Source organism: Balaenoptera musculus, chromosome 7, assembly GCF_009873245.2.
Source record: "Balaenoptera musculus isolate JJ_BM4_2016_0621 chromosome 7, mBalMus1.pri.v3, whole genome shotgun sequence".
In the NCBI taxonomy this organism is placed as follows: domain Eukaryota; kingdom Metazoa; phylum Chordata; class Mammalia; order Artiodactyla; family Balaenopteridae; genus Balaenoptera; species Balaenoptera musculus.
In genome coordinates this window covers 50010547-50026423 of record NC_045791.1, presented here as the reverse complement: position 1 = coordinate 50026423, position 15877 = coordinate 50010547, and the positions used below count along the sequence as shown (strand labels likewise).

The window sequence follows — 15877 nt, the reverse complement described above, 5'->3', positions numbered from 1 at the left end:
CCTCCTTATTGACAAAAGATCCTCCCTCCCGCCCTTTGGATGATATTCGGTGACTCATTTGGGAAATAGTACCCAAAGAAAAACTTGAAGGAGAAAAGTGGACGGTCACATCTGCCCCCTTTTGCACAGTCCCGAGCACAGGCTGTTTCTCTCCTTGGCAGTCTTGCAGGGAGAGGATTTATGTGACGAGAATGAGATTTTTGGTGTTCTTTGCAGAATTGAGATGCCTTAACCTGGAGGTCTTTTTGCCCCTACGGAATACAGATCCAATTAGGAGCTCTTCGTGCTCTGCCACAAATCATTACACGTCTACATTTTGCTCTTATAAAATATGGATGATGACATGACTCTGTCTCTTAGGAATTTGAGTGCATTAGCTAATGATCATGAAACCTTAGAAATGGGAAATGCATATGAATGCTGAGAGCTTTTGTAATTACGCATTTGCATCATTTTGCTTGGCATCCTTGAAAGTCCTGCTTTTCAGCATGAGAATACTCAGGTTGATTCCTGTTCTTCTAATTGTAGAGCAAACTTGGAAGAAACAGCTCAAAGAGTGCTCAGAGTAGATAAGTTGTCACAGCATCTCATGGAAGCCCTGAAAGTAGCTCAGGCTGGAGTGGTTTGGTTTGGCTGAAGTGGGAGAAGAGCTTGAGATATTGTAAAGGCACTGAAATGGGAAGGCATCAGCATCAGACGATGGTAATGGCGTCCACACGGGTGTGCTTAGATGCTTATGTCTCTTATTCTTTTTTTTTTTTTTAATTTTTATTTATTTATTTATTTTTTGGCAGCATTGAGTCTTTGTTGCTGTGCTCAGGCTTGCTCTAGTTGCGGTGAGCGGGCTTCTCATTGCAGTGGCTTCTGTTGCGGAGCACGGACTCTAGGTGCGCGGGCTTCAGTAGTTGTGGCTTGAGGGTTCCAGAGCGCAGGCTCAGTAGTTGTGGCGCATAGGCTTAGTTGCTCCGTGGCATGTGGGATCTTCCCGGACCAGGGCTCGAACCCGTGTCCCCTGCATTGGCAGACGGATTCTTAACCACTGTGCCACCAGGGAAGCCCTCTCTTATTCTTGTGACATTAGACCCATCACTTTCTCAGCCTTTGTTCTGGACAGCAGTGAACACCCTGTATTGCAATGGGCTCTTTTGATGTGGGTCACCTTCCTGGATTGTTAAGCCTCTGAAGTGCAGATACTGTCCTTGTATTCTCTAGAAAAATGCAGTTTTTCCTTTTTCTCCTTCATAGAATTATTTTCGGACTTAAGAAAGTCTTTAAAAAGATGTCAAATGATAATGTTTTGAATACTTTGAGTAGAAACTTAAAAAAATAGATATTAATTTGTGAAGAGGGTCACAAATAGTAACCAGACTGTGTGCCACTTGATAGCTGATGTTGTTTTTATTTCGTTTCAGGCAGTGGCGCTACAGCTGTGGTTCAGGCTGCTCTATGTAAACCCAGGCAAGAACGTGTAGCAATAAAGCGGATCAACTTGGAAAATGCCAGACCAGCATGGATGAACTATTAGTAAGTAAAAGTGAAGGGGATACTGCTCGTGCTTTTCTTAACTCATGGATACATAGAGATGGGCCGGAGAAGCAGGAGAGCAGAGAGCAGAGGCAACTTGTGTGTTTCTCCTGTGATTGATGTTGTGTAATATACAGCTTACTTTGCTTTGACAAACAATTTTGCTCAGTCCTCATAATCCCCAGGTGGGGAGGGTCTCAGTGTTGACACTCTGTTTTATGAAATGAGGGAACAGACTCAGATGACCTAAGGTCATGTGATACTGAGTGCAGAGTTAGATGGTGAGCTTCTGGTCCTTAGTCTTGAATCCTGACGCAAATAGGAATTACTCCCTAAACAATTTGCTGGTCATTTTGGCTTTCATAAATTACAAAATCTCCTGTAAATTTCAGTTATTCAAAATACTGCAGGGTAGCTTGCGTTCTTATTGGCTAATGAGAGGAGTTATTTTTGTACAGGGCAATTTGTACTTCTTCTAAATAAAGTACATTACATAATACTTGAGCTTGTCGGTGTGATATGACTGTAGTACCATTGGTGGTTGAAGGAACATTTGCTTTTGGCTTAGCTGACTCATTATTAAATGAAGAGCTTGGCAAATGGTTATTAGTTGCCCAGCAAACTGTGAAGGGTTTGAGAGTTTAATCTCATAAATATAGTTGTCGTTCCACCTGCCAATTTTCTTTTTTTCCTTTTGGTCATTTATTTGAGGATAATAAAATACTGCAGTGGAGGAGTTAACTGATTGGTTATCCCAACACTAATCCCAGGACAAATATTAGTCCAACAGCTCCATACACGCTACAAAGTGTAATGACAGTTGGCTCCAAATGAAGAAGCCTTTTGTTATAGCCTACACTGGGGGAATGGAATGTCATTAACAAGAGCTTTTTGTCTTTACTCAGAATATAGCTTTTACTTCAGGCATAATTACAGTACACTATAGTATAAATTAAGTACAAGGATAAAGCTCTACTTTTCCAGATCTGTTTGGTCTTACATTTCAAATTAGACTACACAAGGCATAGTTTTCACTGGATTGGAAGCAACAGATTGCCAGCTAAAACTCAGATTAAAGGAAGGGCTTCCACAACTTAATGTTAATTTCAAAAAAAAAATCTTTTTTTTTTGCATACCTTTAAGGCTTTTACTCTCTTCAAAATTTTAGCTGTGCTTTGCTCTTACTGAAATTATTACTGCACACTTCTGTTGCTTGCTATCACAGTGACCAATAAAATTGTGACTTTGTCATCGGACCAGTTTTCAAGATCACTTTCCGGAGTGGAAAAAGCTTTAAACAAACTGTGGAGAGAGCTGTGTCCTGCTTTCGCCACTAACTTGTTTTTTGATTTTAGTCAAGTTACCTGACAGCTCTGCACGCTTTAAAAAGAGTTGAATCCCAAGATCTCTAAGATCCCATTAGGAGTCCTCAAGTTCTGTGGCTATACAAAGTACACATTAATTTTTAAAAAACCTTGGAGTATACATTTATACTTAACGCCCTATTTGGAAATAGCACTCTTGCCCGTGACAGCTTTGCCCATGACAGTTGTATTTGATCGTGGTGTTCTGTTGGAGGTCTCACAGCCATCTTTTTACCACCAGCAGAATATTTATACAGAATATGTGTAAGGCTTGTGTGTGCTTGTATCTGACAGCTCTGAAACCAGCCTTCTGGGCTGATGCTGTGGTCTCTGGTTCCTACCAAGCCGTCAGTTGCCCAAAGCTTCCGTGTTTTCCCCTTGCTGACGTCTCATCAGCAGTCGGCTGTCAGTGATGATAGCTATGTAAGGGTCCTAGTGGAGGCATGAGGGAGACTCTCATTCCGGGCCATTTTCTCTATTACCCCGGCACCAGGAACCATAGCAGTGTCATTTGGAGTTACTCATAATTTAGCCAGAGCTGTCAGTGTGAGGACTGGTGCTTTTATGGCTTTGTCCTTGACTCCATTAATCTGAGGTCTTAAGATTTACAAGTTTGCTTATTAGCACTTAATTTATTTCTTTCGTTCTTCCCCCCTGCACCCCAGTCCCAGCAATGCCCATGTTGTGTTAATGGAGTATAGTGTATGTGCATAATTATCTGTTTTTTCATTTTAAAAGATGTATTGATTTGTTGCTCTGATCTTTCCTTAATTTTGAACCGTTGACCTTTCGATGTCTTGCTATTTCTAGGGATGGGGAGAATGGCAATGGTTCTTTAGGACACAAAACTCCCAGGTCCTTTGCAAACAAAAAGAAATGGAATTTACAGTATAGGCTGCCTAAAGTTGGCAGGCTTTTGTAGCCCAGCTATCGGCACATGATTTTGTGGCGCAAAGTTGCTGTAATCCTTTTCGATTTCTCATCCTGCTGGTGCTCGCGCTTTTATTATCTCTGTGGGTTCACATTTTGGCAGTGTTTGGACATCCGGTATCCTAATAATCCTTTAATTCTGTGTGTGTGTGTGTATTATATACAGGTCAGTGCTTTGCATCATTTCACAAACTGTGCCCTGTGTTGACTGGAAACCATTGTCCTTATAAGAAACAATGGCCGCTGGAATCCTTATCTTGTGGGAGTGTTATGTTATAGAAGTCACAGTTATCAACTGTTTGCTGGCTACAGGAACAGCTGCCTCCCCTGTTAAAACTCTCACCTCCCACCCCTACTCTCTGCCCTGTCCCTACCCCCCTGCCCTGACTCCCATAGTAAGCTGGGATTTAACCAAGGAGGTTGGGTATGATGGTAGAGAACAGTTTTGGACAACTGGCCCTGGACTCTGCTTCTTTATGTGATGGAGGCTGTCCGATTTTCCCATGGTCATAGAGTTTGTTCGAGGTTTGGCTGAAGAAGATTCGAGTGGTCATGATTTCTTTCCTTTTTTTTTTTTTTTTTAAATTTATTGTTTTATTGAAGTATCATGATTTCTGAAGCAAAGTAATCATTACAGTGTCACCTTCTCTGAGAATGAAGGGAGGAAAAGAAATGTTCAGTGAGATCACTGGTGCTAAATAATTGGTAATTTAAATAAAATTTATGCTGTTGAAATAAGTACTGTCATATCCTCAGAGATACTAATTTATTTGGTAAATACTTGAGTTTCTCCATTGTACTTAAGCCCATAAAAAGGATGAGTTTTGGGTATATACATGAGAGGACAAAGGTATACACTCACTAAAAATTCATTTCATTTTAACAATTAGATTAGAGAACACCCTAGAATAAATGTTTTCCTTGGCATCACATGAGTAGCATTTAACCTACTCATCTAAACTAATTATTTTTCTATGCATTCTTTTGAATTTTCATATGTGTTTTTGACTTTGGCCTATACATCCTCATCTCGCTAGGTTTTGATGATCTTGGTGGTTAATTTTCCAGGAGCCAAGGGGTTTTACTGGTCTGTTCTATATTCTTAACCATCCCAACCTAGATACTTTGATAATTCTGAGAGTTGTTAATCCCATGTTTGTTGTTAACCCCATATTTGGTTAATCCCACAGTGTTAAAAATGACTAATTATAATAGCTTAACACCCTCTGGGAGATATAGTTTTAGAGCAGAATTTGTTCACTCCATAGTTATTAAAACCCTGCTAGATGGTAGGCACTGAGCTAGATGGTGGGAAAACAAAGATGGGTCCTTTTTGTTGTGGAGCCCAGGGACTGGCCAGTGAGTCTCTTCATTTTGGTATTGGGCTGGTGAGATGTTTGAGCTAGGAATATCTTTCTGCACATTTCCCCTCTATTTGTCTAGAAATGGGTTGGCAGATTGATAGATTCTCTAATGTGTACTCCATTGAGGAAGTTCTTGCTTTCCAGTAGGAACTTAAGGCTTGCTAAGTGGGTCTGACCCACCGTCATGCAGACTAGTATGTTCTTCTTGAAGATGGCCTTGAGGTTTCTTGAAAGAGCTTGGTTCTCTGGTTTGTGGTCAACCTCAAAGGTTAGGGATGCTACTCGAGGGCACACTTGGCTTCCGTTAACATTTATTACGTGGGTGGAGAATTTATTACACGGATAGATGACTTTTCTGAAGTCATCTATCTTTTTCCGTCTCTATTACCAGGTGACAGTGAATTCCATAAATGTGACACAGTCCTTCCTTTTATTTATCCTAAATCCCACTTTTTTCAGCCTTCAGGGCACACTCTCCTTTAGTTCTACCCAGGGATTGTTGAACATTTTGGGTCATCATCTTACTTGACTTTATGATTTTTAGATTTTAATCATATCCTTCTCAATTTTTTTTCTCTAGACTAGAATTCTCATATTTTTAGTCTGTCCTTGGTACTGAGTCACAGAAAACTCAGTACCGTTTTCTCATTCTTTCATATACATCAGTGCCATCAAATCTTACAGTTTAATTCTTAACTGTAGGAGTGCTTTAGGTGTAGGAAAATCATGGCCCTGGGTTGGACAAAGTGCTTATTTCTTTAAAAAAAAAAAAAAAGGGTAAAATATCTAGTTAAGTGATTATATTATGCAATAACATGTAATGATCATTAAATATTTTAGTTTGTGATGAGTGACAAATGTGAGCAAAAACCGTCTCAAAAAACAACTATGCACCAGTGATGAATGCTGAAATTTGTGGTAGAGGGAAGATTGCTTCCTGGGTCAGAGGGCCTGCATTCTCCACTTGGGTCCTGGACTCGGGATGATCACTTTCACTTCTGGTCCACAGTCTCCTCATTTGTTCAATAAGGAAGTATACTCGAAAGCAAAAATTTATTTTCACCACCAAAAGTTCTATGATTCTGTGTATTTAAAAATTAATTTTTCTAATGAAATCCCCTTTTAAAATCATTTAAATAGAAACACTAATTAATAGCAAATTATGCTTTATAATTCGGGATAGTGTCAAGTCACTCCAGTATTGTGGTGTAACGATTAAAATTCACCATAAATTCGTAGATTTGGGTACACAGAGTGCCATCTGTTTCTCCTATGTACATAATGAAAAAATTTCTCAGTCTTGAAATAGAAAAACTCTAGCATTTGCCCTTCTCTTCCTGTATCATCTTATAAAGATATTTTGCTCTCACTGACAGTATTTGTAAGTAAATCGTGCTTACATTGCTCAGAACGAAGCCCTGCTCTCATTTTGCTTTCTGCTATAGTGCTATTTTATTTATATATTTATTTTTTAATAAATTTCTTTCTTTCTCCACCCGCCCCTGGTGTGGGCTTCTGATTTCAGTGGCTTTTCTTGTTGTGGAGCACAGGCTCTAGGCACGTGGGCTTCAGTAGTTGTGGCACGTGGGCTTAGTAGTTGTAGCTCGCAGGCTCTAGAGCACAGGCTCAGTAGTTGTGGCACATGGGCTTAGTTGCTCCGCGGCATGTGGGATCTTCCCGCACCAGGGCCCGAACCTGTGTCGCCTGCATTGGCAGGCAGATTCTTAACCACTGCGCCACTAGGGAAGTCCCTATTTTATTAATTATTTTGCTTTTCTCTTGATCTGCAGTTCCCTCTGTACTCCCCTTTCTCTCCCCCTGATCCTTTACCTTTTCCCCCTCACTCCTTCCATACTTTCCTTCCATTTCTTTAGAGGAATGAATTAGCTATGATTTGTAGGTTATTTTGGAGAATAAAGCTCTAAATATTGACTTTGCCTAATGGTCATTTGAGAGAATAGTTATCTCCTATTATCTGACACAGGCTTCTCTCTTCCTTTTAAAATTAAATTATAGTATTTGGGGACCTCTAAGCAGTTCCTCTAGTCAGAAGGCTTTTTTTCCCTTTTAATTGAGATTTTGAAAAATGAAGAAAAAAATTTCTTTTGGTGCATTTTAACCTAATCTCTGTAATTGTGTTAATACTTTTGCAAATCTTGTTTATTATAGAAAAAAATTTGTACCAGTTTGAGGACATCAGCTTAAAAAGCTGGAAGCTATAATGTATGTGTTTTCTCTATTGTGTCAGTGAAAGTACCTTCCATTCTTTTTGAACTAAAGAACTTTCTAATTAGTAAATTAATTATTCATATCCCAGCACATCCCTTGTCATATGCGGTAACAAATTGCATTTGGCTATTTCTTGTAGAATCTTTTATACCAAGGGTATAGCATTAAAATATAAGACTACTTCACTGAGTGTAGTACTATTTTGAGCATTTCAGTCCCAAATATTATATTTTATACTGTCATTTGTCCCTTGCCACTTGGCTTTGTAATTATTTTCATATGATTTGGTGTTTGTGCTTACCCACGTATAGTCCAATTGAGGGCAGAATTAGAAATGAGAAACTTTTGGATAATTTGAGGACGTACCATTTTTAAGAAATTAAAGAATATCACATATGCAAAAGTAACTTATTTTTACAGCTCTAAAGTTACATTAGCTTAGGAATATGATTTGGCTGGAGAAAAATAATTTTCTTTTTGGAACGTTAAATTTAAAAGTTATATCATAGCAGATCCAGATAATAATTAAATATCCTAATTGAATTTACTTTTAAGTGTTCTTATACATTTGTTAGAAATGGCTTGCTAAAATGTTTAACATCTCTTTTTTTTTTTTTTTTTCAAAATGTAAGCAGAAATTAACATTTCAAGGCCATTCAGGTTTCTGGACTTACATGTGCTTGGTAACAGAGAGACCCAGTACATACTCATTTTCAGAGTAGGAGAAAATGGGGAAAACATTCCCAGATTGAATACAACTTCAGTTAACATCTTTTTTTTTTTTTTTAATACTTCACTTTTGCCATCCTCATAAACTTCTGGAAAATGTTATTGCTTGGGTTGAGACAGATGGTTCTGTTCTTTCCTATGTTATTGTCTTTCTTATTTTGGTTTGGTTATATTTCCACAATTAATTAAGCTGACTCTGAAGAAGAAGGACTCGGAAACAGGGAGAAGGCTGGAGAGTGTTCAGCGGGGTTTCTGCCTCTGTTCCCTGGCAGAACCCCAGGCTGCAGATCATACCCAGGTGTGGGACACGGGAGGCCGCAAAAAAGAAAGACACATTTCACCTCGCATTCTCATCCTTTGGTGATGAAGCCAAAAATAGCAGCAGCACTGAAAACTGGCCTGGAGGTTACCAGCAGCATAAATTGGCTGACAAGAAAGATTCTTCGTGTTTCTGTTTTTAACGAAGTCTTTGACTTTACTTTTCCCAGTACACCCAGTCATGGACAGTTAAATGATCAAATAGCAGTTGTTGATAGCTGAGTCTGATTCAGATTCCTGATAGCCAACTTAAGAGCTTTCAGAACCCATAAGGCATCCTTGTTACTGTTTGCTGAAGAACTTTTTCAGCCAACTCTGAAAGAAAATGGTTCTTCCCCATTGAACTTTCCACATCACTCCTTTACTCTTTGCTTTCTTTCCTTTCCTTGGAAAGAGTTATTTTCTCTTGGTGAAAAATAACTATTGCGGCGACTTTTTCATTTCCAAGCAAAATTCTTTAGTGTTTTTGGGACCAGTTTTTGCAGAATGCCCATCATTCATAACCAAGCAGATAGGCCCTGGGATGGGCATTCTGTTCTGTCGGAAGTAGATGTTTACCCATTGTGATTTCTCTGCTGATTTCCAGGGATTTTCCAGACCTACCTCCAACTCCCCTGATACTTTATCTTTTACAACTGCTCCCTCTAGTTTTAAATACTTCTCCACAAACACTGATTAAGGCTATCACAAAATTTGTTTCCCTTTTCCTAATTTCTTACAAGTGTTTCCCTGTCTTCAAAACATCTAGACTTTCCCCATTTCTAATCCTGTCTTCAACTGGACTGTACTTGGATAGACAGATACCAAATCATATGAAAATAATTATAAAACTAACTGGTGAGGGACATTGGTTGATTTATTCATAAATAGTACAGGTCAGAATATTTGACTTAACTCTACCTTGAGTAGGTTTTTTCCTATTGGTACTCTTGTTTTAAAAGAGGCAGGAGTTTGCTGCATATGTGGCATTTACTTTTTTATAATTAAAAAAAGTCACAATGACATTTTTCATGATTGAAAATGACAGTCCGAAAAATACAATGCTCTTAGGAGAACTTTGTCAATCTTTCCCTTCCATTTCTTGGCTGACATTTGAAATCATTGAAGTTTATGGGTTTTTTTTTCTTTTTTTTAAAAATAATTCTACTTACAGTATTGGTTTACTTATGAATATTGATGAGGTTACCCTTCATAATGATGCTGATATTATGGAAGTGCAAGCCTGACGACGACTTTCTGAAAAGTGTTTTCAATTAACACGGTTACCCTCATATCATGTAAGGAATTCTTTAGATGCTTGGACGGTGCTGCATACATTTTAAAGATGTATTTGGTTATCTCTTGCATTTGGAAATATACGTTTTATTTGATAGTATTTGTGGGTCATATATTTATTTTTCCTTTTTAGATTAAGTTGCAGTGTGGAAATGTGCTTGGGAGGTAGCTGTTTCTCTCAGCATTTCATTGAAAGAATTAATGCATCTCAGTGCTTAGCTGGAAAGCAGCGCTTCTCAACCTTCGCTACACAGTAGAATCCACCTGGGAGCTTTTGAAAATTTTCATTCCCAGGCTGTGTCGTAAACCAATTTTATATCAGTGTCTCTGGGGCTGAGATCCAGGCATTGGTATTTTTTAAAGCTCCCGAGGCGATTCCACTGTGCAGCCAAGGTTGAGAACAAGTACTTTAGAATAAAGTTAGAAATAGCACCTCCTCAGATTTAACTGCACATGATGTTGGAACTTGGGTGGGTTGACTTCTCAACCAAGGCTGAGTAGGACATTTTGCCACCAATATCAGATAAAGAAGAATTTATTTAAGATTTAGCTGAGGTATTAAAATATGCTAATGTGGTTAAGCATAGTTTAATATTTTGAATTCAGGATCCATTTAAATCTCTTTCCTTTTAGCGCTTTGTGAATCGCATCGTCTTCAGGACAACAGAAACTAGACTTTTAACTTTTTCCTAATTCTTATGTCTCCAAGCTCTTTTTTGTTTCTCTTTGTTCTGAAAGCTTTGCGTAAGTATCTGTTTAGACTTCTTAATTTCAAAAGCGTTTGAGGCAGCATACTAGGATACATGAAGTATGATAAGGTGGTATAAATTAAACACAGGACGAGATACTAAGGGAAAACGCAGGTGAGGATGTTGTAGAGTTAGGAATGAAGCGAAAAACTCATGGCCCAATGACCTGGACACGTGTTACAGGACACTCCTTGAGCCAGCAGGGCACAGAGCATGTTCGTATGTGACGTTCCTGTGGGGAAGGGTGAGTGCTGCTGCTAAGGGCTGTCTCTGTGCCTCTGAGACTTTAGTCGGGAACGTGGGACACGTGGGATTAGTGATCAGCTTGGGGATGCTGGGATACTCACACACAAAGAAGGAACTGAGACATCGAGGGACTGACTTTCAACCTTCCTGTCATGTGCTAGGCCTTCTGCAAGGAGTCGTATAGATCTCACTTTGCTTATTTCACAACAGTCCTGTGTAGATGGCATTGTATTACAGAAAAGGATTCTGAGGCTGAAAGATGCTGGATGACCCGCGCAAGTAATCAAGCTGCGGTCAGTGGCAAAGCCAAGCTTCCAAGCCAGCTGTGTCTTAGAGTGCAGCCCTTCCGAAGTGGCTCCTGCTGGCTCACATCCCTGTTAATCACGGTTCCTGCTTATTCTCAGTAATAGTAATAGGAGAAAAAAATTTGGGGGGAGGGAAATGGTTAGACAAAGGCCATACAGCAATATTAGAAAATTGCTCATAAATATTTAAACACAGTTTTTTTTAAATTTAAAACTTTCCAGTTTTAGGGGGTAGTTTTTTTCCTCCCCACGCATCACATTTTCAGGGTGGGACGCTTTATGTTCTTTTGTGCAGCCAAACCTAGTTTGTCCCATATAAGAGGGATGTGTCATGTCCTGTTTCGGCGAATTCATCCGGGCTGGGCCAGCAGCAGTGTGTGGGTGTCCCTCTTTGATCTGCCTTTAGCCCACATCGCTCCCAGCAGAGACGCTGCTGCGGCTGCCACTTTGGGGTTAGCAGATGGAAAGGGTTTTTACTCGCTGCCCCATTTTAGGTCGGTTTTCCCACTCGTGTGAAATTTCACTTGTACCGCGTTTCAGGTGAAGCTGCAAGAGCAGATCCAGCTCTTCAAGCCACAGGGAAGCTTAAATACCGTGCCGTAGCTTGGTTTGGCACTTGATGACACGTCTGAGTCTGATTTCACGAGACTTCCAAGGGAGCCACTGTGTTACATTCCTTGACTATAGTTTTGGCAAATGTGTTGCCTGGGTTTCAGAGTTCCGTGAGTTCTTCCAACTTTGACCTCATGTTTTTCTCTCGCTTCGAATTTTTTACCCTTTCCTGTAGTTGTGAAATTCAAACCACTGTAATCCCATGATCTCCCTGATCTCCAGCTTTGCCTCCTACCCCTTTCACGAGGTCTCACTCAGCCAGGCCTCGCCACTGGGCCTGCTCTCCTACCCTTCCAACCCCAGGGCCTGGGTTGCAGCCAGTCGTCTGTGCTCCTTCCTTTCACATCCCCTCCACCCGAGGGCCTGTCTGCCTGCCTTCTGCCACTTTGTCACTCAAAGTCTGGTTTCTGGGCCCGAAGCATCCGCATCAGTTAGAAGCCACTTAGAAATGCAGAATCTCAGGCCCCACCCCAGACCTACTGGATCAGAATCTGCATTTTCACAAGGTCCACAGGTGATCTGTGTGCACATTCAGGTTTGAGAAGCGCTGCTCTAAGTCACACATCTTCCGTGGATTGTGCCCTAATTAAGGGAATAGAGTGTTGGAACCCAGTCATTCTGTAGGAAGAATTGGATAAAAAGGATTTTTTTTCATCCATTTATTCATCTTTGGGCAATACTTTGGTTACTTTTAGGGATGGAAGGGATGAGTATGTTTGGGGGTAAATGGCTTTGCCTACCCATGTGGGTAAAGTTAAGGCACTGGGAAAAGCTTGGATAATTTAGTTGATAGACTGTTACCAAGAAAGGATTCATATAGCAACCATCATCACTGTTGAAAGAAAATGGGGAGAGTAGTTCTGTGGAAAGAATATTTGATTTAAGTAATATTATATTTTTCAAGTTATAAAAAATATATAAAATTGTCTTGGTGTGTCTGGGCTGCTAGAACAAAATACCATAGACCAGGTGGCTTATAAACAAAGAAACTTATTTCTCACAGTTCTGGAGTCTGGAAGTCTGAGGTCAGGATGCCAGCCTGGCTGGATGGGGGTCCTCTTCCAGGCTGCAGACTTCTCTCTGCTTCCTCACGTGGTGGAAGGGGTGAGCTGGCTCTCTGAGGTCTCTTTTATAAGGGCACTAATCTCATTCATGAAGGCTCCACCCTCATGACCTAATCACCTCCCAAAGGCCCCACTTCCTAATACCATCAGCTTAGGAATTTTGTAGGGACACAAATGTGCAGACCATAGCAAAATTATAAATACAGTTGACCCCTGAACAATGCAGGTTTGAACTGTGGAGGTCCCCTTATACCCGTTTTCTTCAATAGTGAATACTATAGTACTACATGACTGGTTGGTTGAATCCGAGGACACGGAGGAATGAAACCTTGGATACCTAGGGAGGATTTTTGATGAACGAAGGGTCGGCGCCCCCTATGTTGTTCAAGGGGAAACTGTATAAAAATTTTGTATCTCTCTAAAAGGCAACTAAACAAAAGGTTTATATATAAATTAATTTAAGGGTTGGATAGGCCGGTATAACACCTATTTCTTCCTTTTTAAAAGTGTATTTCTACCCCATTTGTGGAAATATTACTTAATATGGGGGTTCAGTGATAGCACAGGTCATATCCCAAGGCAGAGTGACCAGTGTTTTTCCCTAAGGCGAGTTTCATCGTGTCTTTACACATTAGAGGCTCTACTGCATGGAAAGGCTGTGTAGTAAAATAGGTGGTGTAGGAGTGGGGGATATGGACCCCTGGCCAAGCGGTGAGGAGGGCAGTGAGATTATGAGTGGTCAGACTGATACAAGTCCCACCTCTCTTCTCAGGACCCACCTCTTCTTTGATCTGCCCTTATACTGCTCATGGGGGTTTATTAGTAGTGGCAGTATCTGTGTCTCTTCTTCTTCTTTTTTTTTTTTTTTTAAATCCTCAGGACTTTTAAATATCCAGCTGGTACCTCTAAGGCCCTGAAATTTGAAGGAATAGAATTTGATAAGTTACATCCATAGGCTTTCTAAAACAGTTTCTCCATAGGTTGATTAAAAGAGTTTCTCTCTCTCTCCCTCTCTCTCCCTCTCCCTCTCTCTCTCTCTCTCTCTCTCTCTCTCTCTCCCTCTCTCTCTCTCTCTCTCTCTCTCTCTCTCTCTCTCTCTCTCTCTCTCTCTCACACACACACACACACACACACACACACACACACAGAGTAGCTCACTGCTATCATCTCAGAGAATCTGATCCTCTGGGTAGGAAGTGATACTGGCCATCTAAATGCAAAGGTCTAAAAAAAAAAAAATGTGGTTTTCCAGACTCTGACCCGACTTTGCTTCCATGCAAAAGAATTTCCTTTCATATGAGCACCGGTTGTTGATTGTATGCTTTAATGATTTAAAAGTTTGGTGTTAGAAAGCTAGAAAGGCGTTCATTCACATCGGATATAAAATGGTGAAAATGCAGAGCACACATACTTTGAAGAAACAGTATTCTCATTTCTGTGAAGAACGGGGGCATCTGTTTAAACCGGACCCTACATAGAGCTGCAGGCCTTCAAAGTGCACCATCCCCGCAACGAGCAGATGCTAGCCACTTGAAATAGGAATGCTGGTCAGTGTTCCATTTCTCCTTCAGAAGCGTCTTACGCTATCAAAACCTAACACCAGGAACAGATGGAAACTGGACCTCAGGTTTCAGATCTTCTTCAAAGGACAGGAGGTGCTGAATTGAAAATTGTTAGATTTAGAAAACCTGTGATCAGTTAAGTGGATGAGGAAAATGATGAAGGGGAAGTGTTGTCATATAACGAAAGGAAAATAGAAAAATTAGTGATTTTCTTACAAGTTTATCCATGATAAAAAGCACCTAAATAAATGCATGTATTAAGATGCGTATATGTGTTATATGTCATGGTATTTAGGCCAAGTTAATTGACATGTAGGGTCATCTTAGTAATTTGAGGATTAAAGTAGTACTGGATATATAAGGATAGCAGCTCAAATTGGAATATTCTGGTTGGCAACTTTAAGTTAATGCAAAGTAGACACTCATTATTGAAAATATTTACAGGATGCACAGATACACTTTTATTTCATCATAAATACATAATAACATAAGTGAGGTTTCTGTGACGACTTAGGTTATTCTTGTGGCTTTTGGTCAGCACCTTGAAAGTGAGTTACACTGGTCTGGTACCTTTGATTGAGGGTTAGCATTCGACTGACATTTTGTAGGAGTCATCTGGCGGTAACTTAAAACAGCAAACCAAAACCAACATGAACTTGAGTATTGCAGAAAACTGTGGCTTATTGAAGTTGCCCATTTGTTTGGTTTCAAAGCTTTGTTGTTTTGTCTTTTGATAAAACTCTTTTCTAAACTGTGACCCACAAAGCATTATTTTCCTGCATTGTTCCTGTGGATTCAACTATGACAGTTTATCTACTGCAGGACTTCTCAGAGCCTTTGACAGTACTAGCATACCCTGTGACGTGACGCCTGTAAACTGAGATGTAGTATCTGTTGTTGCCCAAGCTTATTTCGTTTTACCAGCTGCCCCTCCCACCCCCACCTTGCTTTTTTCCTTGATGGAATATCTACCATGGAAGATAGTTTGGGAAATGATACTCTAGCATTTTTATAGGTAGTTTTTCATGTACCATCACAGCAGTCCTGAGAAACAAGCAGTTTTGTTGCCCCTTTTTGGATGAGTGAGGAGCACCAGGGTTCAGGTTGGCACCAGGACCCAGGTCTCCTAATAGCTCACCAATCTTTTATCTCTCTGTCGAGGCTTTGGGTTCAGGTAGGAGGCACTTATCACATACGGCGGCTGGGGGGGTTATGGGGCTGTGTGCTGATCTGAAGTTCCTCTGTCCTGTGGCTGGTCCTCAGGGCTCTGGGGTCTCCTGTAGAGGCCTTCCTAATTCTAGCAAGTTGATAACGAGGGTGAGAGAGTTAGTTCTCGTGTGGTTTCTGTGAAGTAATGGTTTAGGCAGCCCCTCGCCCAGGTGTGCTTTAAGTAGGAGAGTTACCCAGATATTCAACTGTGGTTCACTTGTGTCTTGCTTCCCGATTTTCACCCCATGGTACATGTCGTGTTTTGCTCTTTTTATAGAAAGAAATTCAAGCCATGAGTCAGTGCAGCCATCCCAACGTAGTGACCTATTACACCTCTTTTGTGGTAAAAGATGAACTTTGGCTGGTCATGAAATTACTAAGTGGAGGTAAGTGGATT

General features: G+C 40.4%; 1 protein-coding gene across 1 annotated transcript in view; it reads left to right on the top strand.

Annotated features, from left to right (window-relative positions):
• The window catches only part of STK39 (serine/threonine kinase 39), a 301651-nt gene that overhangs the window by 64100 nt on the left and 221674 nt on the right, over positions 1–15877 (top strand). Inside the window, 3 exon segments of the mRNA XM_036858821.1 lie at positions 1413–1490; positions 1493–1524; positions 15758–15866. Coding sequence (XP_036714716.1) covers positions 1413–1490; positions 1493–1524; positions 15758–15866 — 219 coding nt within the window.